This window comes from Apodemus sylvaticus, chromosome 3 (assembly GCF_947179515.1).
Source record: "Apodemus sylvaticus chromosome 3, mApoSyl1.1, whole genome shotgun sequence".
NCBI lineage: Eukaryota > Metazoa > Chordata > Mammalia > Rodentia > Muridae > Apodemus > Apodemus sylvaticus.
This window is the reverse complement of record NC_067474.1, coordinates 152,831,900-152,857,124: the sequence shown is the minus strand read 5'-3', so window position 1 is coordinate 152,857,124 and position 25,225 is coordinate 152,831,900. Positions and strand designations below refer to the sequence as shown.

General features: G+C 46.3%; 1 protein-coding gene and 1 pseudogene across 1 annotated transcript; one reads left to right on the top strand and one right to left on the bottom strand.

Moving 5' to 3' along the window:
* Nucleotides 1–1,129: 1,129 nt before the first annotated feature.
* On the bottom strand, nt 1,130–8,445 carry LOC127681535 (aflatoxin B1 aldehyde reductase member 3). Its single transcript, XM_052177888.1, has 7 exons — nt 8,137–8,445; nt 4,457–4,644; nt 4,163–4,267; nt 3,829–3,925; nt 3,490–3,592; nt 2,380–2,509; nt 1,130–1,491 (listed from the first exon to the last, which is right to left on the bottom strand). Exons 1-7 carry the CDS (start codon nt 8,336–8,338, stop codon nt 1,330–1,332), a joined length of 987 nt encoding a protein of 328 aa, XP_052033848.1. The 5' UTR covers nt 8,339–8,445; the 3' UTR covers nt 1,130–1,329.
* LOC127680382 (40S ribosomal protein S21-like) lies at nt 8,337–23,427 on the top strand (annotated as a pseudogene).
* Nucleotides 23,428–25,225: the final 1,798 nt, after the last annotated feature.

Below are 25,225 nucleotides of genomic sequence, written 5' to 3'. Positions count from 1 at the left end.
GCGCATGCCTGTAATCCCAGCACTTGGGAGGCAGAGGCAGGTGGATTTCTGAGTTCAAGGCCAGCCTGGTCTACAGAGTGAGTTCCAGGACAGCCAGGGCTACACAGAGAAACCCTGTCTCAAAAAACCAAAAAAAAAAAAAGTTGGATGCCAATCAATTATATCAATTATGAGGCTGGAAAAAGGCAGGCTTGGTAGTATACACCAGAAATTGGAAGTTAGAGACAAGGAGAAATGATACAAGGCAAGTTCAAGGCCAGCCCAGAATATATGGCATCTTGTCTTAAAAAGGAAAGGCCAGGTGATGGTGGCTCATACCTTTAATGCCAGCATTTGGGAGGCAGAATTCAGGACAGGGCTACACAGACAAATTGTCTCTTTAAAAAAAAAAAAAAAAAAAAAACCAAAGGGACCAGGGGGCTGGAGAAATGGCTCAGTGCTTAGAAGCACTGCTCTTCCAAAGGTCCTGAGTTCAAATACCAGCAACTACATGGTGGTTCACATCCATCTGTAATGGGATCTGCTGCCCTCTTCTGGTGTGTCCGAAGACAGCTACAGTGTACTTACATATAAGAGTAAATAAATCTTCAAAAAATAAAAAAGGGACCATGAGATGGCTCAGCAGATAGAAGCGCTTCCTGCCAACCCAATTAAAATGTTACTTAGTACTCACTGCTTTCCTTGGAATCTGTTTTCCTTAGGTCTAGTCCCTGCCTCCTGCATGTTAAGCCTGGGGAAGAGCCTTGGTTGACCCAGGGGCCTTTCAGCTTATTGCTGCCCGTGCTCTGTACGGAGGGTGGTTGTAGAGATTGCATAGCCTTTAACCTGTGTAATCTGATGTTTTAGGCAGACTTTAGTTGGGGCAGAGAGCACCTAGGTGCTGTCCACCTCTGTAGGACCCCGTGGTCGAATAGTAAAGCGTGCATCTGGTGCCAAGTAGAACCGGACTGCTTTTCTGAGGGAAGCACTGGGCCACTGCCAAGCCCCTGCTCAGAGGTCAGACTGTGATGCCTCTGCTCTCTGGAAACCAGGCACACTCCTGCCCACCTCCACACTGGGCTCTCAGAAGGACAAGGAGGCAAGCCTCAGGCATTCAAAAGAATAAGGCCCCGGGTTTGCCCGGGCTACAGCCGTGACAGGTAACAGTTTTATTCAACAGGAAGTATTAGGGCTCAGTGAGCTCACATCGAAGGCAACTGGGTGTATAATAAGTCAGCAGGGGGAAAAAAAGATAGTGGCATTGTTTAAACAGGGAAAGCACAACTGAATCAGATCAAACCCAGGACAAGCAGAGCAGCAGGAAGCTGCACCTCCCAAGTCAGCTCCATCTTAGCGGAAGTAGTTGGGACACTCATGGGCAACCAGGTTCCAGGCTTGGTCAAAGGCTTCCACGACAGCCGGCTCCAGGGGCCCTTCCTCAACCATGGCCAAGTTCTGCTCAAGTTGTTCCAGACTGGACATACCCAGGATGACTGCATCCCCATGGGTGCCCTGCAAGAGAGAGCCTGATTTCAACACACTTCTGCCACACTCCTGCCTGTCCCTTGCTAAGGTCTGGGGCCTGTTTTCACTTAGTCCTATGTTGCTGCTAGAAGTAACTGCTGTCTCCAAACAGCAAGATCGGGTAGGCTTCTCTACCCTACCAGACAGTTTGGGAATCATCTTTCTCCAGGCCTGGCATTTACCAGATACTAAAAGAGCACCATTACCCCAAGAATGCCCACACTGGAGAAAGGAGTTAGAGGAGGCAGGGACAGCAGGAAAAGATCCCTCCTCCTCACCTCTACCCCTCCCCCAGGAACATAGAATTGAATTCTCTTTCCTGGAAGGGCTGTAATAAGTACTTTTTTAAATGTAATTTTCAGGGTCAAATCTATTCTTATTTCCCACCACATGCACTTGTGGAACTTAAGTAAACCAGAGTCTCAACAAATTTCTCCACGTGAAAATTGAGATCTTTTAAGCTGGAGGGATGGCTCAGCCACTAGGAGCAGTCCCTGCTCTTGGGAGAGGACCTGGATTCACTTTCCAGGATTCGCATGGAACCCCCTTACAACCACCTTTAACTACAATTCCAGGAGACTTGCCACCCTCTCCTGGCCTCTGCAGGCACTGCATACGCACGACCCATCAGGCAAAAAATTCACACAAAATAAAAATAAGTAGATTGTTAAGAGAAAAAAAGAAATCAAGATGACTAGACTTCGCATAGCCATTGACACCTAGTCAGGGAAGCTAGTGCTAATGCCAGTCGTCAGTCGTTCACCATCCTGGGAGATGAAAACTGGGCCAAAGAAGACAAGAGTCTTCTGGCCCAGAGGCCTCTGTCACTTCTACGCCTCCACCTCCCATCCATCCGACCAAGACCAGCTGGGCTACCTTGAGCTGTGAGTGGTGGTACATCCACCGCAGGGCAGCTGAGGTCATACTGGGGGCAGTGGTGCCATAGGTAGACTGCAGAGCCTTCTCCACCAAGGCGATGCCACGGAAGTGTTCCTCCTTCCAGTACCTGAGAGGGTGGGAAGGGTGACACTGGGGTCAGTATCTTGAGGGTCACTAGAGGGTGACCCAACCCCTGTATCCTTCAGGTAGCCTATGTCCTCAGACAGAACGATACACCCTTAAGTATGAGAACATACAGATCTCCAGGCTTCTCGGCAAGTCAGGGAAGGAACACAAGGCAAGAATCCTGGCATTTTTACATACTCTGATCAAACATTAGCAATACAGCTCCAGGGGCTGGAGAGATGGATTAGCAGTTAAGAGCACTGAGTTCTCTTCCGGAAGTCCTGAATTCTATTCCCAGTAACCATATGGTGCCTCACAGCCATCTAGAATGGGATCTGATGCCCTCTCAGGTGCCCACAGCACCGTATACTTGTGATCCTTGGGTCACCAAAAGCCTGGAGCAAGTCCTGGGCACTAGGACCAGCTTCTGTGGCTTTGGCTGTGCCTCCTCCTTTCCCTACACTCACCAGTCCGTTTACTGAGGGAGAGAGACCACTCCCTGACAGCCTGTCTCTGTGACTTCATCAGTCAAAGAACGAATCGCACTGCATAGATTAAAGGGGGTGACCATGGTGAAGGCCACCAGGCCTCGATTCTCCAGAAGAGACGCCTGGGCTCTGACGGTGTGTGAACCTAAGAACAACTAACTGTTCAAGGCCAGGGTTTCTCCTCCCAGGCAGGAGGGTCACAAACTGTAGTGGAGAAGGCTGCACAGATGGGTGCTTTTGTTGTTGCTGTTTTGCTGTAAGGTGCCGGGCATTAAATGCAAGGCCTCATGCACGCTCAACAAGTGTACTAGCAGTAAGTAACATACTCCCAACAGATAGGACTTGAGTCAGGCAGGGCACACAAGGAACGCTAACATACACTGCTTCCTGCTTACACCTTTGGCCTTTTCAACAAAACCAGCATTGGACCCTCATGTAGGCGCCTCCTTGCTGGGCCTTTCCTTCCTCAGACACAGACCCCACCAGAGCTCACCGGTCCATGTACATCTGAGAGAATGGATTCCCAAAGAAGCGGCTCTCGGGATTCTTCTTCAAATCCTTATCCTGGTATTTATATCTGCCAGTCAGCAGGCCCCCTGTGGGGAAATCAGCAGTCAGACCCTGGCCCACATTTCTCCCAGAGATAGCCAGGTCATTCCTGGATAGCAACTGGAGAGCAAAAGGGAGCCTGGAAAAGAGGACTCGGGCAGCCCCTTCTCAAACCTCCCTGACTCCCAGGGTCTGGATTGGGCATTTGCCAGGGCAGTAATTCATAGAGTCAAGCCAGGTACACCCTCCCACCCACAGAGCCTGTCCCCATGCCAGGCCATACCAGCCAAAGGGTTGAAGGCGTAGAACCTCAGTCCGAAATGTCTGAGGCAGGGGAAGAGCTCAGTATCCACCTGCCTGGTGATGGCGTTGTACATGCCCTGCAGGGGGACATTTGGAAAAGGGGGACGTGTCAAGAAAAGAGACCCCAAATGCACCTTTGTAAAGTCCCTTAGTTTAGTCCCTAACAAACCTAGATCCTGACAATCAGGGCATACACCTAGTGGTAGTGGATTTGTGGTTTATAACAATCTCGTTCGTGGTTATACCCAAAGATCCAGGATCAATGGAGCCTTGGACCCAAGTCTGAATGGCCCCGGCTCTCAGATCCCTCTCACCTGGTACACAGTTGGCATGATCCAGCCATTTTTCTTGCAGAGGGTACAGATCTCAGCCACTTCCCAGGAGGCATAGTTGGACAAGCCAAGCTCCACAAACTTGCCCTATAGGGGAGAGACTCCATCTCAATGCAGCTCAGGGAAAGGCTCCATCACAGCCCAGCTCAGGAGACCAGAAGAGGAGACTGGGGAGCCTGGAGTGAGGTGGGTGCCCAGCTCCGCGTGTACCCAGCACTCGCGCTCCTGGCAGGGTCAGGGTGAAAGAGGTCAGGGAACATCAGGGCCCTCCCTCACCTCCTGATGCAGCTGGTGGTAGGCCTGCAGTGTCTCCTCTATAGGAGTGCTGTGGTCAGGCAAGTGCAAGTAGAAGAGGTCCACCCGGGGACACTGCAGCCGCTTCAGTGACGTCTCCAGCTGAAACCGAACATCATCGGGCTTCAGTGTCTTCCCAAATATTGGAGCAGCCTTGGTGGCGATTTTTACTTTCCAGGGAGAAAAAAAATGCAAGTTCAAGTCACTTTATCAAACAGAGTATCTGGTTTAGTCAGGGTTTCTATTCCTACACAAAACATCATGACCAAGAAGCAAGTGGGGGAGGAAAGGGTTTATTCAGCTTAACACTTCCACATTGCTGTTCAACACCAAAGGAAATCAGGACTGGAACTCAAGCAGGTCAGGAAGCAGGAGCTGATGCAGAGGCCATGGAGGGATGTTTCTTACTGGCTTGCTTCCCCTGGCTTGCTCAGCTTGCTCTCTTATAGAACCCAAGAATACCAGCCCAGAGGTGGTAACACCCACAAGGAACCCTCCCCCTTGATCACTAATTGAGAAAATACCCCACAGCTGGATCTCATGGAGGCATTTCCCCAACTAAAGTTCCCTTCTCTGTGATAACTCCAGCTTGTATCAAGTTGGCACAAAACCAGCCAGTATAGTATTTATTGTAACAGTGAAGGAAGAGGGCTGAGCAGGGCATATGGTGCACGCCTCTTATCCCAAGCCTGAGGAAACAGTCACAGGAATGGGGAACTCAAGGTCACTCTTGCCTACAGAGAACAAAATCTAGGCTCATGTGAAACACTGTATCAAAACACACACATATACACACACACACAGGGGAAAGGAAAAAGGGAGGAAGATGGGGGTATGGAGAAGGAGGAAGAGATAAATATACAGACAAAGACAGAGAAATAATTGGGTTTAAATTCCAGCTGTGACATTAGGAGCTGTGGCTTTGATTAAACTGACTGATCCTCAGGTCTGCTGACTGTAAGTAACAACAAGAATGACAAACAGCTTACGGAGAAGTTCTGAGGGATGATCAGACTTAACTGACAGTGGACATTAGAAATGGCTGTCATCTTCCCTGTGACAATTAGTTATTGAGCCTGTAAACCTTGCTTTAAAATCCATGAGCAGAAGGCTCTGGGTGGGAGTCACACCTGCCACCCCACGTACCAGAGCACTGGGTCTGGGGCAGAGGACACAGGAAAAGAGAAAAGATCACAGACCAGCAGCAAAATGTCCCTGAGCACCACACGTGGAGTCTTGACTTTAGACCAGGGGTTGTAGTTCATAGCTCTGTAGTCACCATAAGATGTTTGGAAAGATGACCCTGAATGCAGCATGGATGGGCAGGTTTGATCACAGGGAGAGGAAGGTGCCAAAGGAACTGGGGACAGAGTCAGTAAGGCTTGGCTGAGGGCCCATGAGAAGAAAAGTCAGGGCTAGCTACAGACTTCATTAGTGAAAACATATTAGGGATGGGCCGTCTGCATGAGTCCCTGCTCCTCTCCCTGCCCCTACTAAGAAGCCCAGTTGAATGGTTGAATGGATGGATGGATGGATGGATGGATGGGTGGGTGGATGGATGGATGGGTGGGTGGGTGGATGGGTGGGTGGATGAATGGATGAGTGGGTGGGTGGATGGATGAATGGATGGATGGGTGGATGGATGGATGGATGGGTGGGTGGGTGGATGGATGGGTGGGTGGGTGGATGGATGGGTGGGTGGATGAATGGATGAGTGGGTGGGTAGATGGATGGGTGGGTGGATGGATGGATGGATGGGTGGGTGGACAGATGGATGGATGGGTGGGTGGGTGGATGGATGGGTGGGTGGATGAATGGATGAGTGGGTGGGTGGATGGATGGATGGATGGGTGGGTGGATGAATGGATGAGTGGGTGGGTGGATGGATGGATGGATGGATGGATGGATGGGTGGGTGGATGGATGGATGGATGGGTGGGTGGATGAATGGATGGATGGGTGGGTGGATGAATGGATGAGTGGGTGGTGGATGGGTGGGTGGGTGGATGGATGGATGAGTGAGTGGGTGGATGGATGGGTGGATGAACGCATGAGTGAGTGGATGGATGGATGGGTGGGTGGGTAGATCAATGAATGGAGGAGTGGGTAGGTGGATGGATGGATGGATAGATGGATGGATGGGCAAAAGAAACTTTCCGTATCAAAAAAGTCAGTTCAGCAGCCCAAAAGCAGTCAGCAGAGCCCTTGAGACCTGAGGAATCACATTCTCGGAACTTTTCCATTCTGGTCTTGACCTGCCCTTCCTGATGGGACATCAGCTTTAGATCTAAGCTGTGGCTCTCACCCAAGCCTCCCAAAACCCAAGCAGGGGAAGGCGGGAGGCTCAAAAAAGACAACTCAAACAGCAGTCAGGGGCAGGTTCTCCTGGGAATGTGTAATGTGTATAATGCAGGCACTCTGGAGGCTGAGATAGGAGCCACATGCAAACCCCAGGCTCTACTGGGCTGCAGAGAGAACCTTTCACAAAATACAGAATGAGCCATCACTTTCCCTGGGGGGGAGCCAGGAGATCTGGAACCAGCGGACCACTGAGTGCACAGGTCTGCTGCTGTTCTGGCTCCCACTGTGCCGTGAATCAAGAAGCAAAACTCCATAGCAGGGTGCGTGAAGGAAGAATGCAGTGCCTGAGGGGAGGAGCGCTATAATGAAGCACCCGCCCAGGATAGTGTAGTTCCACCCCGAGAGAAACTGAGGCAGCGGACCAACTGAGTCAAGAGCTCAAGACAGCTGTGATCATAAAAGGATAAAGAGTATTAATATATATTCTATGGGGGGTGAGGTGTGGGGGAAGGGAGTGCCTCTGCGGGCCCATGCCAAGGCATCCCTTCCCCCTGAGGGACCAGACACACAACGGTATAGCATAGAATAGAGTTTATTCAGGGTATGGGAGGGGAGTTAAGAGGGTAGTAGAGGCAGAGAAAGGCAGAGAGAGGGAGAGAGTAGAGAAGTAGAGGCCAGTCATGAACATGTGGAGAGAGGTGGGGAAGGGGAGGGGGAGGGGGAGCGAAGGGGCAAGAGATAAGAGAGTAAGGAAGTAAGAGAGAGGGGAGGGGACAAGAAGCCCCTTTTATGGTGGACCAGACCTACCTGGCTGTTGCCAGGTAACTGTGGGGTGGAGCATACCTGGCTGTTGCCGGGTAACTGTGGGGGGTGGAGTCCAGACAGAGTACCAGCAAGCTACACGACTCCTGGCCCCTGTTCCCTTTTGGGGCTACTGTAGCTCCTATGACCGCCACCCTGGTAATGCAGGGGGCGCTCTTAACCAACAGGCTCACGGATCTACAGGATCCGGGGCCTTTAGCAAAGAAGGAAGCAGGTTTCAGTCTGAACTGGTACTGAGTTTTGCCACAAAGCCAGGAATCCTGCAGATCTGGGGCACTCGCTGGGTCGCAGCTGGGAACCCAGAGATAGGCCAGCCACAAATTCCAGGCCGGACCAGGGTTAGGCACAAAGTGTGAAGAGGATCGTAGGCCATTCTTGCGTTAGAAGATGTGGGAAAAGATTGGTAAAGTATGTAAAGCTAAACACGCCTGAAGAGTTGTAGTTCGCAGAGCTCTTGGGTGGACAGGGGGAGATCAGAGCTCCGCTAACCAGACGAAGCTAGCTGTGCTGGGGCAAGGGGATGACAGGTGTGACGGTTACCTTTGCAGCCGCTGCGGCCCAGCCCGAGCCCCAGACCGCCTAGGATGGTCTCGGACTGACCGTCCGCATACACGAAAGCGGTGTCTATCTCGGTGTGGCCGCGCTGCAGGAAGGCTTGCACCGACGCGGCACTGGAGGTCGCATCCATGCGGCGTCCCATCTCCATAGCACCTAGCACAGTGACAGGCCGGGACCGCGACATGATGACCGTAGCAGAGGCGGCGGAAGGTGGAGGATAAGAAAGGACGTTGGGTCCAGCAGTCTGCAGCTCTAGAAAGTGGAGAGTCTCCTACTGCTTTTCTAGCAGGTTGTGGCCACGCCCAAGGGACGGGCTAGCAGAGGTGGGGCGGGATTGTGCTGGGGACTTCTGTAGAGTTGAGGACGCTTCCCCCCCCCCACCCCCGTGCCACCTCGTACTAGGTGGTAGGTCTCCTTGAGTTAAGTTGTTGAAGGCTAGCACCCCCTCCCCTGTTCTCTCTGCCTTGCTCCTGAGCCTTCCTGTCCCCTCCTATATGAAGTTTAGGGTGGGTGACCTCATGCCTTTAATTCCAACACTCCGGAGACTGAGGAAGATTGCTACAAGTTTTTGTTGTTTTTGTTTTGTTTTGTTGTTTTAATGAACTAACTAACTATCTAACTAACTAACTCCAGGCCTGGACTTGTGAGCCCTGCACTTTGAAAAGGGAGGTGGAGACAGGGAGAATAAGAATTCAAAGTACACCTTGGCTACAAACCAAGGGTGAGACCAACCCAGGCTACAAAAGACCCGGTCTTCGAAAGAAAAAATAGCTGGGCAGATGAATTGAGGTTTGGGCATAGGTTAAGTATAAACTTGCCAAACATGTGAGAGGTTCTGCCAGGGTTGGGGAGAAAAGGGAAGGGTGGGGATTGGTACCTCCTATCAATCTTACACCTAGGTGTTTACCAAAGGTCAGTGGAAATGATTCAGCAATTTATTCTTCTGGGTTTTTTTTTTTTTAATTCAAGGAATGAAATGCTATGTTTATACAAAGGCTCATATACAAGTGTTTCTTTGGTTTTTAAATTTTTATACACACACACATATATATAAAGAGTCTCATGTATGTCAGGTTGGTTACAACTCATTAGGTAGTTGAGGGTGCCTTTGAACTTCTGATTCTTTGACCTACACCTACAAAGTTCTGGGATGACAGACTTGCACAATCCCACCAGGATTATGTGGGGCTGAAACCCTCTGCCGACTCTAGCCCTGAAGAACAGTTTACAGTTGTTCCGTTATAAGTGGCAGAACACAGAAACAATCACATGTCCCTCAAGTCTGGAAGAGACAGAGAACTGAGCTGAGAGCTCAGGGGAACGGATGAATGTCAGCTGCTGAGAGAAGCCAGACTCAGGGCCACACCGTGATTCCATATGTATGATACAGCTGTGAAGAGAAGATTGGAGGAAGAGAAAATGTGAAGGGATGGGAGAGATGGCTCAACAGTTAAAAAGCACTGGCTGTTCTTCCAAAGGACCTGGGTTCAATTCCCAAGACTCATATGGGGGCTTACTACCATCTGTAACTCCAGTTCCAGACAGTTCAGTACCCTCTTTGGGCTCCTCCTGTAACAGAGTACCGTGCCTCAGTAAGCCCCCAGACCTTAGCACAACTGACTCCATGATGGACGTACCATGCAGGCCATCAAACTCAGCATGAAGATAGTACCACCTGACAAAATGAAAACAAAGACCTAATCCATCAAAGTCCATAGTTCTGGGAAAGTCTCTAGAGGTACTAACCTTGATTTGGAGCTTCTGTGGTTCTTATTCTGGCTAGCTATTCTTGTTAAGTGAAATATGTCAACACACAATATGGTTTTTGTGTTTCAAAGCTCACCCCGAGAAAGGATTGGTGCTATACCTGGATCCTGAATACCCAGTGTAGCCACCAGCTGGCTAATAAAGACTTTGGATTGGCTTAAACCACCCATGTCCAAGCAGTCTTCTCTGGTGGATATCCCATAACACTCCAGCACCAGAAAACACACCAGTGGTTACCAGGGGCCTTTGGGAGGAGGTGATGAGAGGCTTTGCTGGGTGGTGGGGCTGACTCTTCTGTATCTTGCCTGTGGAGGCGACTGCCAGACCACACGTGATTCTCAAAACCATCAGAGCTACATGTTAAAACTGGTGACCTTGCAGAGCGCGGTGACTCATATTTGAGAAGATTGTTTCAAGCTGGAGGTTAGCCTGGACTACACAGTGAGTTCCAGTCTAGCCTGGGCTACAGTGTAAAAGCATATTTCCAAAACAAAGAAGAAGAGAAAAAAATAATGATTGAAAGACAGCCACATCATGGTGACTCAGCATTTCATAGGCTAGGGCAGAAGGGTGGAGAAGGGTAGCCATGGGATCTGCCTGAGCAATACAGTGAGCACTAGGCCAACCAAGGTTTTATAGCAAGACTCTGATTCAAAATGTCCAAATAGTGCAGTGGTGGCACGCACGCCTTTAATCCCAGCACTTGGGAGGCAGAGGCAGGCGGATTTCTGAGTTCGAGGCCAGCCTGATGATCTACAGAGTGAGTTCCAGGTCAGCTAGGGCTATACAGAGAAACCCTGTCTCAAAAAAAAAAACCAATTAATTAATTAATTAATTAATTAATTAATTATAAAATAAAATGTCCAAATAGAGGTGGGTGGCATAGTTCAGTCAGTAAAGCTCTTGCCTAACTCACATATATAAATTGAAGAATGTGATGGGGTACACCTGCAACCCAGCATTTGGAATGCAGGAGCAGGGAACTAAGAGGTTTGAGCAATGCAGCTGTAGGACAGTGTGGGCTACATAAGACTCTGTCTCAAATCACCACCACCAACAAAAAAGTACCCTGATAGCTGGGCAGCGGTCCTGCACGTCTTTAATCCCAGCACTCTGTGGGAGGCAGAGGCAGGTGGATCTCTGTGAGTTCAAGACCAGCCTGCTCTACAGAGTGAGTTTCAGGACAGTCAAGGCTACACAGAGAAACCTTCCCTTAAAACAACAACAACAACAACAACAAAACAAAGAGAAAAGAAGTGCCCAAGTACATAAAAATTCTGGAATTATAACTCAAGGGCTGACTTGCCTAGCACAAGGCTTCTTAACCTTTTCCAATTTGCCACTTCCGCTGGTTAGAGAAATATTTACTCAGCACCAGCTACATAGGTATATAAAATCAGGAATACAAAGAAAACAGCCACAGATAATACATCCCAAAGGAGTTACTGTAGCTGGGTATGATGTGTCACGCCTGAAATCCCAGAACTTTGGACATAGAGTCAGGAGGGTTGGGAGTTCAAAGTCTTCCTCAGCTACATAGTAAGTTGCAGGCCATTGCAGACCGTAGACCTCCACCAGAACTGTCTCAAAAAAAAAAAAAAAAGAAAGAAAGAAAGAAAGAAAAGGAAAGGAAAGGAAAGGAAAGGAAAGGAAAGGAAAGGAAAGGAAAGGAAAGGAAAGGAAAGGAAAGGAAAGGAAAGAAAGAAAAGAAAAGAAAGAAAAAAGCATTGGGCTGGAGAGATGGTTCAGCGGTTAAGAGCACTGACTGCTCTTCTGAAGGTCCTGAGTTGAAATCCCAGCAACCACGTGGTGGCTCACAACCATCTGTAATGTAATCTGACACCCTCTTCTGGAGCGTCTGAAGATAACTACAGTGCACTCAATATACATAAAATAAATAAATAAATATGAAAAAACAAACAACCAAGGAGGTCAGAGAGACTGCTGAACCCTTCAAGACTCAGCATCAGGCCGACTGCTGAGCTGACAGCCTGAGTTTGATTCTAAGGATCCATGTGGCAGAAAGAGAGAACTGACTCCTGAAAGTTGTGCTCTGACTTCTTTAGTACACACATATGCACACAAACACACAAAGGCATGCATGCACACACACAGACCCACATACCTACACAGACACAGAGACACATACATATATGCACACATACACACTCACACACACATACACACACGATCACATGCATACACATTCACACAAGCATGCATTCATACACTTATACACATTCACACAAGCATGCATTCATACACTTATACACATACACACACGCACATAAACATACACACTCATACATGTACACATGCACACACTCATACACATACATGCACACTTATATACACATGCACACACACGTACTCGAATACATACACATACTCACACACATATACACACACAGACTAAATAAATGTGAAACAAAAAAAAAACTTCTTTGGTAACAATTTTACCATTTATTAAAGACTATGCCAGCTGGATGGTAGTGGCGCAGCAGGTCATTAATCCCAGCACCCAGGAGGCAGAAGCAGGAGAACCTCTGAGCTCAAGACCACCCTGGTTATCTTTTGTTTGTTTGTTTGTTTTCGTTTTTGTTTTTTTCGAGACAGGGTTTCTCTGTGTAGCCCTGACTGCTATCCTGGAACTCACTCTGGCCTCGAACTCAGAAATCCGCCTGCCTCTGCCTCCCAAGTGCTGGGATTGAAGGCGTGTGTCACCGCCACCCGGCTCACCCTGGTTCTCTTGATCTCTTGTTCCTTTCTTGGACTCTTGCTCCTTGCTCTTCCCTTCCCCTCTCTCTCCAGGAGCTCATGGCCAGCTTCTACCTCTCTGTTCTCTCTCTCTGCTTTTCTCTGCCTCTTAACTCTCCTCCTAATGCCCTGAATAAATTATATTTTATACTAAAAACAAACAAACAAACAAACAAACAAACAAAAAAGCCCTCTGGTCTACAGAGTGAGTGCCAGGACAGTCAGAGCTACATAGAGAAACCCTGTCTAAAAACTGTAAGCCAGGCCCAATTAAATATTTGCTTTTAAAACAAAACAAAACAAAAAGAAAAAGAAAACCTCTTTAGAAAAAAAAAAAGACCATGCTAAGAGGTAGATGGACTTGTTAACTTTCACTTAAAGAATGAAATCTTGGGCTGGAGAGATGGCTCAGCGATTAAGAGCACTGACTGCTCTTCCAGAGGTCCTGAGTTCAAGTCCCAGCAAATGGTGGCTCACAACCATCTGTAATGGGATCTGATGCCTTCTTCTGGCATTTCTGAAGACAGTTACAGTATAATCATATACATAAAATAAATAAATCTTTACAAAGAGAAATATATTTTCTTTTTAAAAGATTTAATTTTTGAGCGTGCATGCGTGTGTGTGTGTGTGTGTGTGTGTGTGTGTGTGTGCATGTTCACTCACAAGTGTCATGTAAATGACAGATAGGAGGAGGCCAGGAGACAGCAGTAAGATCCTCAATGTTGCTATTGGGAACCAATGTCCAGCCTCCTGCAAGAGCAGCAAGCATTCTGAACTGCAGAGCCATCTCTCCAGCCTCACTGTTGTATTGTAAGAATAAAACTTGAGCTGGGCAGTGGTGGCACACACTTTTAATCCCAGCATCTGGGAGACAGAGGCAGTTGTCTATGAGTTTGAGGCCAGCCTGGTCTACAGAGACAGTTCCAGGATAGCCAAGGCTATACAGAGAAGCCTTGTCTCAAGGAGAGAGAAAGACAAAGAAGAGAGAGAAAAAAAGAGAGGGAATGAAACCACTGTCTTCAGACACACCAGAAGAGGGCACTAAATCCCATTAGATAGACTGGAGCCACCACGTAGTTGCTGGGATTTGAACTCAGGACCTCTGGAAGAACAGTCAGTGCTCTTAACCACTGAGTCATCTCTCCAACTCTTGTTTTTGTTTTGGGGGGTGCATTGTTTGTTTGTTTGTTTGTGACAGGGTTTTTCCTTGTAGCCCTGCCCATCCTGGAACTCACTCTGTAACCAAGCTGGTCTTAAACTCACAGAGATCCACCTCCTTCTGCCTCCCGAGTGCTGGGATTAAAGGCCTTCACCAACACACAGCTTTTAGAGAAATTGGCCTGTTTCTCAGTCATGAGTACTGGAGTTCGGGTCACAGCATCCACATTGCATAGCACACAATAGCTGTAACTCTAGCTCCAAAGGATCCAACTCCCTCTCCTGGCTTCTGTGTATACCCCCCAACACACACACACACACACACACACACACACAGAAATAAAATAAACCGTTTGGATCATTTGTTTTTTGAGATAAGATCTTGATATGGCCTCAAGCTTACACAGATCCACCTACTTTTGCCTCCCAAACAAGCAACAGTGTAACCACCACGTCTTTTAAGGAAAAAACACAAAACAACTTTGCATGTTTAGTAAAAGCACTGCCACGCACTATCCATAGCGGGCTGGAGTCCAAGCTAAGGCATTTCAGGCTGTGTTTACGTGACTGAGTGACACGGTTAAAGAGTCTGGCTGACTTAGGTGTATCTCTGTGCATTTGAGGCTACATTGTGAGTTCAAAGACAGCCAGAACTAGATAGTAAGACCCTTTCTTAACCATTAATTAATAACAATAATGATAATAAAATTTCTGATACGATATGGACAATCATGCTGATAAGTCAGCTAAAAGTATATGAATCAGGTTGGAGAGATGGCTCAGTGGATAAGAGCACTGACTGCTCTTCCAGAGGTCCTGAGTTCAAATCCCAGCAACTACGTGGTGGCTCACAATCATCTGTGATGGGATCTGATGCCCTCTACTGGTGTGTCTAAAGAGAGTGACAGTGTGCTCACATACATAAAATAAATAAATTTTAACAAAGAAAGAAAGAAAGAAAGAAAGAAAGAAAGAAAGAAAATGAGTCCTTTCTAGGCCAGTGACCAAGAATGAGTTCATGACTCAGTTACAATGTTTTTAAAAGCAAAGACCATAATTTAGTTCCAAGTTAAATGAGGGTCAGAGTAACCTTGAAACACTCATTTCTAAAAGAGCATTAATAAATTTTTCATACTATTTCAGACATTAGATGACAGCCATTTTTTATTTGTAACTTCTTGAGTTAATGTTACATTTGGGGCCGGGCAGTGGTGGCGCACACCTTTAATCCCAGCACTTGGGAGGCAGAGGCAGGTGGATTTCTGAGTTCGAGGCCAGCCTGGTCTACAGAGTGAGTTCCAGGACAGCCAGGGCTATACAGAGAAACCCTGTCTTGAACAAACAAACAAACAAACAGAAAGTTACATTTGGGAAAACTAATTATTTTGGTTAATACATCTGGACTATAAACAATGTCATGGAATACTCAAATGTGTTGCCAGGCAACATTATTGTTGAAGGGGTAGAAGACTGAGAACCATCGAAGCCAGAGGTTCTCGGAGTGGCCACCCCTTTAGGGGTGTTGACAAACTCTTTCACAGGGGTCACATATCAGATATCCTGCATGTCAGATATTGATATTACAGTTCAGTAGCAAAATTACAGTTATGGTAATTTTGCACAGAAAATAATTTGAGGGTTGGGGGTCACCACAACATTAGGAAAGGTGAGAACCACTGGCCTAAGTAAACACAAAATGCAATCAGGACAAGGTGGTGTTACCTTACTCCCTAGGTCCTGAAGCCAGGATGAGGCAAGTATTTGACCAGCCGAGCTATAATCCAAACCCTATTTTGTCATTTGAAGCAGCCTTATTCTACGGGCTTGGCAGACCTCTCGTCCCTATGTTGCCCAGGACGGCCTTTAACTTGGGTCAATTCTCCTGCCTCTGTTTCTACAGTGCCAGAATCACAGGGTTAAGCCACCACATCATTTGCTATTTGGTCCATGCTGGCCTAGTACTTGCTAGAGAACCCCACTGACTTTGAACTGCTGGCCAGCTTCCTGCCTCAGCCTCCAGAGGGCTGGGATTACAAGCAAGAACCACCGCCCCAACTTAACTGTCATTTTAAAAGGTTATGATGAGGGCTGAAGAGATGGATCAGTGGTTAAGAGCACTGACTGCTCTTCCGAAGGTCCTGAGTTCAAATCCCAGCAACCACTTGGTGACTCACAACCATATTTAAAGAGATCTGACACCCTCTTCTGGTGCATCTGAAGACAGCTATAGTGTACTTACATATAATAATAAATTTCTTGTTAAAAAGGGTTATGATGAGAAGACCTTACCCGTTTACCCCCACATCACAATTTCCTACAGTCTTCATTTGGTATAAATCCAAATTACCTACTGTGTAATTGTTTTCAAAGATTGCCTGTAGTGAACATTTGCTACCTGAGATTCGCTCCATCTTCGATTCTCTGAACAGTCTGAACTGCCTGAAAGTTCGATGGTATCTTCTCCTGGATTAATAAAAGTCATGGTGGATAGGTCTTCTCTGCTGTCCTTCCACAGGGACCCTATCTAGATCTCCCAGTAAGCCTCAATTCAGAGACAGCACCCCACGGTTCACCCACCTCCTAAACTCCTTCTAGGAGGGTACAGAGAGCTCAGGGCAGCTCCTGAATTGGACCAGAAGCAGAGCCTAGGGGTGTCTGCAACTTCTGACCTAGCTCGTGGGGACCTGCCACTGACCTCTAGGTGGCGCTGTTGTAGAGCGTTCTCCGCTCTGCAAAAGTCTTGCGCACTGGCCAACCCTTTCCTGCCCATTCTCGGCTAGCCCCGCCTCCTGTGGGAGTGGTCACGGAAGGCTACTTAAGGCAGATGCCAGCCTAGGTGGCCTGGGGCTCAGGCTGGGCAGCAGCAGCTGCAAAGGTGGTGGTCATGCCTATCATCCACGCGCAATGAGCAGAGCTGATTCCTCCCCAATACAGCTTCTTCCGGCTCCTGGGGCTGTGGTCGCACCTTGTCCTCCCAAGAGCTCTGAGAACACGAACTCCTTAGGCTAGCTTTATACAACTCCGTAGTTTCCACCCTTCCAGAAAAGTGGCCTAGGACCCTCTCCCTACAATAGACCAATCCGGGCTCCACCAAATTTCGTGGCTAGCCTGCCTCTAGAGCATTGAGAACTGTGGGAATCTCGAACTGTGAAGCCTCTCCCCAACTAGTCTCCAGCAGGTGCGTGCCTCTGAACTCCTCATCTGGTGGGTTCCCTGTTTTTGCAGTCAGCAGAACCCCAGCACATCCCCAGCAAGACTTTGGACCAGGCGATGATCGATCTGCCTTCGTATTGCAGCCTGGCTCAGGATCTTGGACTTTGCTCCCAATTTCCGGATGCCTGTTGGTTTAGCAGTGGCTTCAGGTTTACTAAGGAGTGTCCCCACAACTGGCATATGGAAAGGGGATGATGTAGCCTGTGGGAATCTCTTCATCCACCATGGCTGGCGTAGTAAGGATATTTGGGAGGCAAGGAGTCAGCTTGGTTCAACACAGGGGTAACAGACTTTGTTGCTTTAAACGTTGGGAGTCTTTGAGTCCTTTATTTTAAGTATATTTAAGAACATCAGTCCAGGCAGTGGTGGCACACGCTTTTAATCCCAGCACTTGGGAGGCAGAGACAGGCAGATTTCTGAGTTCAAGGCCAGCCAGGGCTCTACAGAGCGAGTTCCAGGACAGCCAGGGCTATACAGAGAAACCTTGTCTCGAAAAAAAACAAAATTAAAAAAAAAAAAGAAGAAGAACTTCAGAATGTCGTAAAACCTCTCCTGGTGATAACAATCCACTGTGCACAATAAAGCATGCATAAGCCTCTTTGAGGAACAAAGAAAATTAAGTAAAGATTAGAAGTGTCTACCTTAAAACTCTTTTTAAGGTCCAAGTGACACTGTCCATAAAGATAGGTTCTCCACCCTGACAATATGGCATACACCTGTAATCCCAGCCCTGAGGAGGCAGAGGCAGGCAGATCGCTGAGTTCCAGGTGAGCCTGGTCTACAGAATGGGTTCCAGGACAGCCAGGGCTACACAGAGAAACCCTGTCTCGAAGGAAAAAAAAAAAAAGGAGGTTCTATAGTTGTTTTATAGATTGACTGAGGAAAAAGAGGCTTATAATAAGGGTCTGAGGGAGGGGCCAGTGTAGCCCCCACCACGCAGATAACACAAGTTTCACGAGTCTAGAATGCACATCTGTTCCCAGCCTTCTTGGCAGATAATAGGCTATATGTTTCTTTTTTAGAATGAGCAGCCCTGTGTGCTAGCAATTCAGGTTCCCCTAAGTGTTTATCAGGAAGCACAAAGACCTCCGGGCCTCCCACAGTAGCTGGTGTCTCTGTGCCAGACTCCAAGGAGAAACACGTGAGTGGTGAGTGACAGCACTAGTCCTCTCGACAGAGGGCCTTCTGAATTGACTGGGGGCGCTCAGAGGGAGCGAGCACACTTCAGGACTGAGACACTTGCAAAAAACCGTTCCCTGAACAATACCAAAAGCAACTATAGGAGCCAGGTGTGCCAGTTGCTGAGGCAGGGGGATTCTGAGTACCAAGCAAAGAGGAAGAGTAGGTGGGGAAGGAGGAGAAGGGGGAGGAGGAGGAAAGGCAGAGAGAAATCTAAGAAAAACTCTAGAGGGCTTGGAGTCAGGGACAAAGGCAATAGAAGTTATCAATACTGAGAGGATGGGTGTGGCCTTCTTAAAGTTGAGGGCAATAGGCTGGGGGAGAGTGAAGGAATGGTCTTCAACAGATATATGCTGTCTGAAATGTTGGCATGTATAGGAAGGCTCAAAACTGTTGCCTGGTGGTCAGCACTAATTTATTTGTTTACTTTACATTTATTTATTTAGTGTATCTGAGTGCGTGCGCACGTGCCACAATGTGTGTATACAGAGGTCAAAGAACCGAGGAGCCAGCCTGCGTCCATCTTAGGCTTAAAAGCCATCTTACAGTAACGGCAAACGGAGCTCATTCCTGTTTATGATTAAATCTCCCGTTTCACAAGGATTGGACTATTCCGCTTACTCAGAGGAGAACAGTGGTGGGAGGAGCTGTGCACAGAGGGGCTGGGAGGAGAGGGAAGCCTCCACCACGATGTTAAGTGAAACAATAACAAAGTTAGAGGAGAAAAACAAATAAAAGATAAACGAAAAGATAGCTGGTACCAATTTTTTGGAGTTAATTCTATACTTACTTGATGGCTCAGCAAGGTCATCTGTTGATATCATTTCCATAAAGTCAACAACAGTGATTCAGCAAAGTCTCTCATCTGATTTATGAGAAGTTAGTGGAAATGTTTCTGGCAAACTCATTCTTTCCTTCCTGTTTCGTTATTCTCAAAAAGTGCTCACCACACAGACAAGGCTGACTTCAACTGCACAGAGATCTACCTGCCTCAGCCTCTCAAGTACTAGGGCATTTTTCTGGTTTTAATCAAAGGAAAGAAAAAACTTGGGTTCACACAAACCCCTATACACACTTGGGTTTAGAGTGGTTTTTTTATCTGCATGCACCAGAACATAGAAATAGCCTGAAAGAAACAGCCTTCAACTGCAGACTAAACAAATTAACATCGTATAAATTTCGACAACTGTCCAATTAAAACAAGCTGTATTTTGGGGTGTACCCAGGACTGGCCAGTCTGGCTGCCTCTCCCTAAATCAGGATTTAAGAGAGCAGTCCCTGCTGGCCCCTCGAAGTCTTTTTTCTTTTTTTTTTAAGATTTATTTATTGACATACTGTAGCAGCTGTCTTCAGACACACCAGAAGAGGGCATCAGATCCCATTACAGATGGTTGTGAGCCGCCATGTGGTTGCTGGGAATTGAACTCAGGACCTCTGGAAGAGCAGTCAGTGCTCTTAACCACTGAGCCACCTCTCCAGCCCCTTTTGGGGTCATTTTTATGAGACAGATGAAGTGTTGTCAGGAATGAGAGAGTCAGCTGTCATACATTGTTAGATACAACAAAAGGGGAGGGGCAGGGTACTATACATCATGGGAATTGCGTCGCGGGTTTAGTGTAGGCTGAAAAAAAGTTTTACTGTTTAGATGGGATCTAAGAATCAGGAACTCATTCTTAATTACAACTAGAAACCTTAACTTGTAGGGATTTAACTCAGGACAAACAGGAACTTATTCTTTAACTACAAACAGACACCTTAATTTGCACAGGAGAAAGCCGTTACTCTTAACTTGGGGGAGGCATTTGTAAAAGTGGGACTAGTAGGACAGGAAGGATGGAGGGGAGGAGGGAATGGGAATATAAACTGAATAAATAAGTAAATGAATGAATGAATGAATGAATGAATTTTGTGATGTCTGTTCGTCTATTTGAACTTGGAGACTATTACCCCAGTACTAATCAAAGGTGTCATCTATCAGATTCATGAAGACAAAGCAAAGCTTTGGAGAAACACACACACACTATTTAAAAAAGTAAATACTCTAATTACAAACACACCTATTTGGTTCTGCAGTGAATACACACACAGTCGTGTGGCCACAGCAGAGGTGAGCTTGCTCCAATCACCTATGGAACCATGCTCTTGCCTTTGAGAAGCTTCTGGGGCTGGAGAGATGGCTCAGCAGTTAAGAGCACCGACTGCTCTTCTGAAGGTCCTGAGTTCAAATCCCAGCAACCACACAATGGCTTACAGCCCATCCATAATGAGATCTGATGCCTTCTTCTGGGGAATCTGAAGACAGCTACAGTGTACTTACATATAATAATAAATAAATCTTCACACACAAAAAAGTTAAAAAAAAAATAAAAGAGCCAGGCAGTGGTGGCACACGCCTTTAATCGAAGTGCTTGGGCTAGGGGCAGCAAGGGAATGAAGAAGAGACAGACAGACAGACAGACAGTGAAGCTGGGAGTAGGCGGGATTCTCTTGCTATTACCACCCAGTGCCTCAGTGTGCTTATCAGGTACAACACAGGGAGAGGGGTCGTCTAGTCTAATGGGGATCTCTGTAGGTTTGCAGTCTCGGGCAGCAAACATTCTGGATGAAGAAGCTGCACACACTCAGACTCCCAAGGGAAGCTTTGGCACACGCCTTTAATCCCAGCACTTGGGAGGCAGGCGGATTTCTGAGTTCAAGGCCAGCCTGGTCTACAGAGTGAGCTCCAGGACAGCCAGGACTATACAGAGAAGCCCTGTCTCGAAAAACCAAAAACCAAAAACAAAAACAAAACAAAAAACAAAAAAACCCAAACAAACAAACAAAAAAGTGATCAAAAATGTCAGTCTTTCATTCTAGCACAGTTGATTAACATTTGGGCTATTACAAATAGTGCTGCTGTGAACATTGGAGAGAAAGGCTTTCTGGGGCCAGAGGTTTCCCATCTTTCAGGGTTATAGCTAAGGGATGAAACTACTGGGTCATTTTGAAGGGTTACTATATTGACTGGCTCTCTATGTATCTATCTATGTATCTATCCATGTATTTATCTATGTTTCTATCTATGTATCTATCTATGTATCTATGTTTCTACCTATGTTATCTATGTTTCTATTTATGTATCTATGTATCTATGTTTCTATATATGTATCTATCTATGTATCTATGATCTATCTATGTATCTATGTATCTATGTATCTATTTATCTATCTATGGATCTATCTATGGATATATCTATGGATATATCTATGTATCTATGATCTATCTATGTATCTATCTATGTATCTATCTATCTGTTTCTATCTATGTATCTATCTATGTATCTATCTATGATCTATCTATGATCTATGTTTCTATCTATGTATCTATCTATGTATGTATCTGTTTCTATCTATGTATCTATCTGTTTCTATCTATGTATCTATGTATCTATTTATCTATCTATGATCTATCTATGATCTATCTATGTATCTATGTATCTGTTTCTATCTATGATCTATCTATGTTTCTGTTTATCTATCTATGTATCTGTTTCTATCTATGTATCTATTTATCTATCTATGATCTATCTATGTATGTATCTATGTTTCTATATATATATGTTTCTATTTATGTATCTATCTATGATCTATCTATGTATCTATCTATGTATGTATCTATGTTTCTATGTATCTATCTATGTATCTATCTATGATCTATTTATGATCTATCTATGTATCTATGTATGTATCTATGTTTCTATCTATGTATGTATCTATGTTTCTATCTATGTATCTATGTATCTATCTATGATCTATCTATGTATGTATCTATGTATGTTTCTATCTATGTATCTATGTATCTATCTATGTATCTATGTATCTATCTATCTATGTATCTATCTATCTATGTATCTATCTATCTACCATCTATTTATTTATTTAGGAGGCAGTATCTCACTCTAGCCCAGGCTGGACTAGAAATCATAGCAATCCTCCTGCTTCAGCCTCCTAAATTAGAATTACAGACATGCACCACCACACTCTGCTCTGTGTTCATTTTCCCTTTTGAGGAACTGTCTCTTCTTTTCTAATTCCCAGTGCATCTAAAGTCTCTAATCTCTCTAACACTTTGGACTGCCTGCATTGAACTTGCGCCTCGTTGGGATGTTAAATGGCCCCGATTCGCTTTTCCTCTGTGAAAGTCAAGCAGAGTCCCATGTCTTTCATCAGCCATTTGTAGATCTTCTTTGGAGAGTGATCTATTCAGATTCTATTTACTTGAGTTGCCCATCTTCTCTGGAGACAGGGTGTTACTGGGTAGCCCTGGCTGGCCTGGAACTCACTATATACACTAGGCTGGCCTCTACCTCCCAAGTGAGATTATGGGCATGTACAACCTCCTCCTCCTCTTCCCCTCCCTCCTCCTCCCTTTCTTCCTCCTCCTCTTCCTCCTCTTCCCCTTCCTCCTTTTCCTCCTCCTCTTTCTCTTCCTCATCCTCCCCTTCTTCCTCCTCTTCTACTTCTTTCTCTTCCTCTTCCTTCTTCCTCCTCTTCCCCTTCCTCCTCCTACCAGAGAGGGTTTCTCCACGTAGTCCTGGTTGTCCTGAAACTTGATCTGTAGACCACGCTGGCCTTGAACTCAGAGAGCCATCTGATTCATCCTCTGGAATGCTGGGATTAAAGGCATCCCCCACTAGACCTGGCTTAAGATCCAGCCATCTCTTTGTGTGTGTGTGTGTGTGTGTGTGTGTGTGTGTATGTGTGTGTTTTTTTGGTATTTTTCGAGACAGGGTTTCTCTGTATAGCCCTGGCTGTCCTGGAACTCACTCTGTAGACCAGGCTGGCCTCGAACTCAGAAATCCACCTGCCTCTGCCTCCCAGAGTGCTGGGATTACAGGTGGTGGTGCGCCACCACCGCCCGGCTGATCCAGCCATCTCTTACTCTGCTCCTGCTGAACCAGAGAGCAAGGATGGCTGTGACAGGCAGAAAGATGCTGGTGAGTTCCTGGATCTGTACATGCCCTGGAAATGCTCTGAGAGCAACCAAGGACCACCTGTCCATCCAGATGAATGTGTTGAGGTAGACATGGTCATAGGCCAGTTCAATGGCTAGTTTAAAGCCTATGCTGTCTACGGAGTCATTCCCAGGATGAGTGAGTCAGAAGATTCTATTCTCCAGTTGGCTAAGGCTGATGGAATTGTCTCAAAGAGCTTTTGATTAGGATAGATAAAGAATGATTGTCATAAATAAAAGTGAGAAAGTAACTCTTGGGGGGAAATCCAGCCATCTTATAAAAAATATTTTATTTTTATTTTATTTATTTTTATTTTCAGGTTTTTGGGGTTTTTTTTGTTTTTTGTTTTTTGTTTTTTGTTTTTTTTGAGACAGGGTTTCTCTGTGTAGCCCTGGCTGTCCTGGAAATCACTCTGTAGACCAGGTTGGTCTCGAACTCAGAAATCCACCTGCCTCTGCCTTCCAAGTGCTGGGATAACAGGCATGCGCCACCACTGCCTGGCTTATTTTTATTTTTAATTGTGTGTGTGTGTGTGTGTGTGTTAGTGTATTGGAAGAAGCCAGAAGAGGGTTTGGATCCTCTAGAGCCAGAGTTATAGGCAGTTGTAAGCCTGATGAAGATGCTGGGAACTAAATGTGAGTTCTTTACCATGCTTAACGATGTTCTTAACCATTATGCCATTTTTCTAGCCTTGACTTGCCCATCTTTTGTTGAATTTTTGTCTTTTAAAATTTATTTATCTATTTTTAGACTTGGTCTTTTGCTTTACGAGTATGAACACTTTACTGGATACAGGTATGTGTACACAAATGCCTTTTGGATCCCATGAAACTGGGGTTTGGATGGTTGTAAGTGACCATGTGGATGCTGGATATGAGACCTATGGCTTCTGTAAGAGCAAGAGCAGTAGTGTGTTCTGAAGTATGGAGCCATCTCGCCACTCCCTGGATTCTGTCCTTTATTTATTCTGGGCACAAGCTCCTTAAAGGTTGTATAACTAATAGATATTTTGTCTCTTCTGTGCTTGTCTGTTCTTGGTCTTGATGGGATTCTTTGACGCCCAACAAAATGTTTGTTTATTTGTTTATTGAGACAAACTCCTGTTATATAAACTGGGCTGCCTCAAACTCTCCATACCCCTGCCTTAATCTTCCCAACACTGAGATTATAGAAGTGCACCAACATGAATAACTTCTTAGTCTTAATGCAGTCTGCCCTAGTTAGGGTTTCCATTGCTGTGAAGAGACCATGATCAAGGCAACTCTTATAAAGGACAACATTTAACTGGGGCTGGCTTACACTTTCAGAGGTTCAATCCATTAACATCATGGCAGGAATCATGGTAGCATCCAGGCATACATGGTGCTGAGAGTTCTACATCTTGTTTGGAAGGTAAACAGGCAAAGATTACTGTCTTCCAGGCAGCTAGGAGGAGGGTCTCAAACCCCACCCCCACAGTGACATACTTCCTCCAACAGGGCCACACCTACTCCAACAAGGCCACACCTCCTAGTAGTGCCACTCCCAGGGCCAAGCATATTCAAACCACCACTCAGTTCAGTCTTGTCTTAGTCAGTGTTCTATTGCTGTGAAGAGACACCATGACCATAGCAACTCTCATAAAGGATAGCATTTAATTGGGGCTTGTTCACAGTTTCAAAGCTTTAGTCCATTATCATTATTTTAGGACACATGACAGCGGGCCGGCAGACATGGTGCTGAAGAAGTAGCTGAGAGTTCTACATCTAGACCTTGTCAAAGACCAGCTTGACACCAGGAGTAAACTGAGGTGGAACAAAGAGTGGCATAGAGTGGGCAATGGGTAGCTGGTAGCTACTGGCTACTCAGGGGTGTTTCACTGATCACAGCAGGCAGTTCAAAGGGAAAGAGGAGGAGGGAACCAGATCTGATGGCTCCAGACCAGTACTGCTTTGGACTGGCAAGAAATTCTGAACCCTGTTTACTCTTCTGGAGCCAGAGCTGAAGGCTTCTGGCAATTAA

Bases quoted from the DNA above. Each gene is read 5' to 3' on its own strand.
- LOC127681535 (XM_052177888.1), bottom strand. From the start codon at position 8,338: ATGTCGCGGTCCCGGCCTGTCACTGTGCTAGGTGCTATGGAGATGGGA. The intron at 4,645-8,136 runs GTAACCGTCACA...CTCCCTGGAAAG, and splicing joins GGGCCGCAGCGGCTGCAAAG to TAAAAATCGCCACCAAGGCT. The intron at 4,268-4,456 runs GTGAGGGAGGGC...TCTCCCCTATAG, and splicing joins ACCACCAGCTGCATCAGGAG to GGCAAGTTTGTGGAGCTTGG.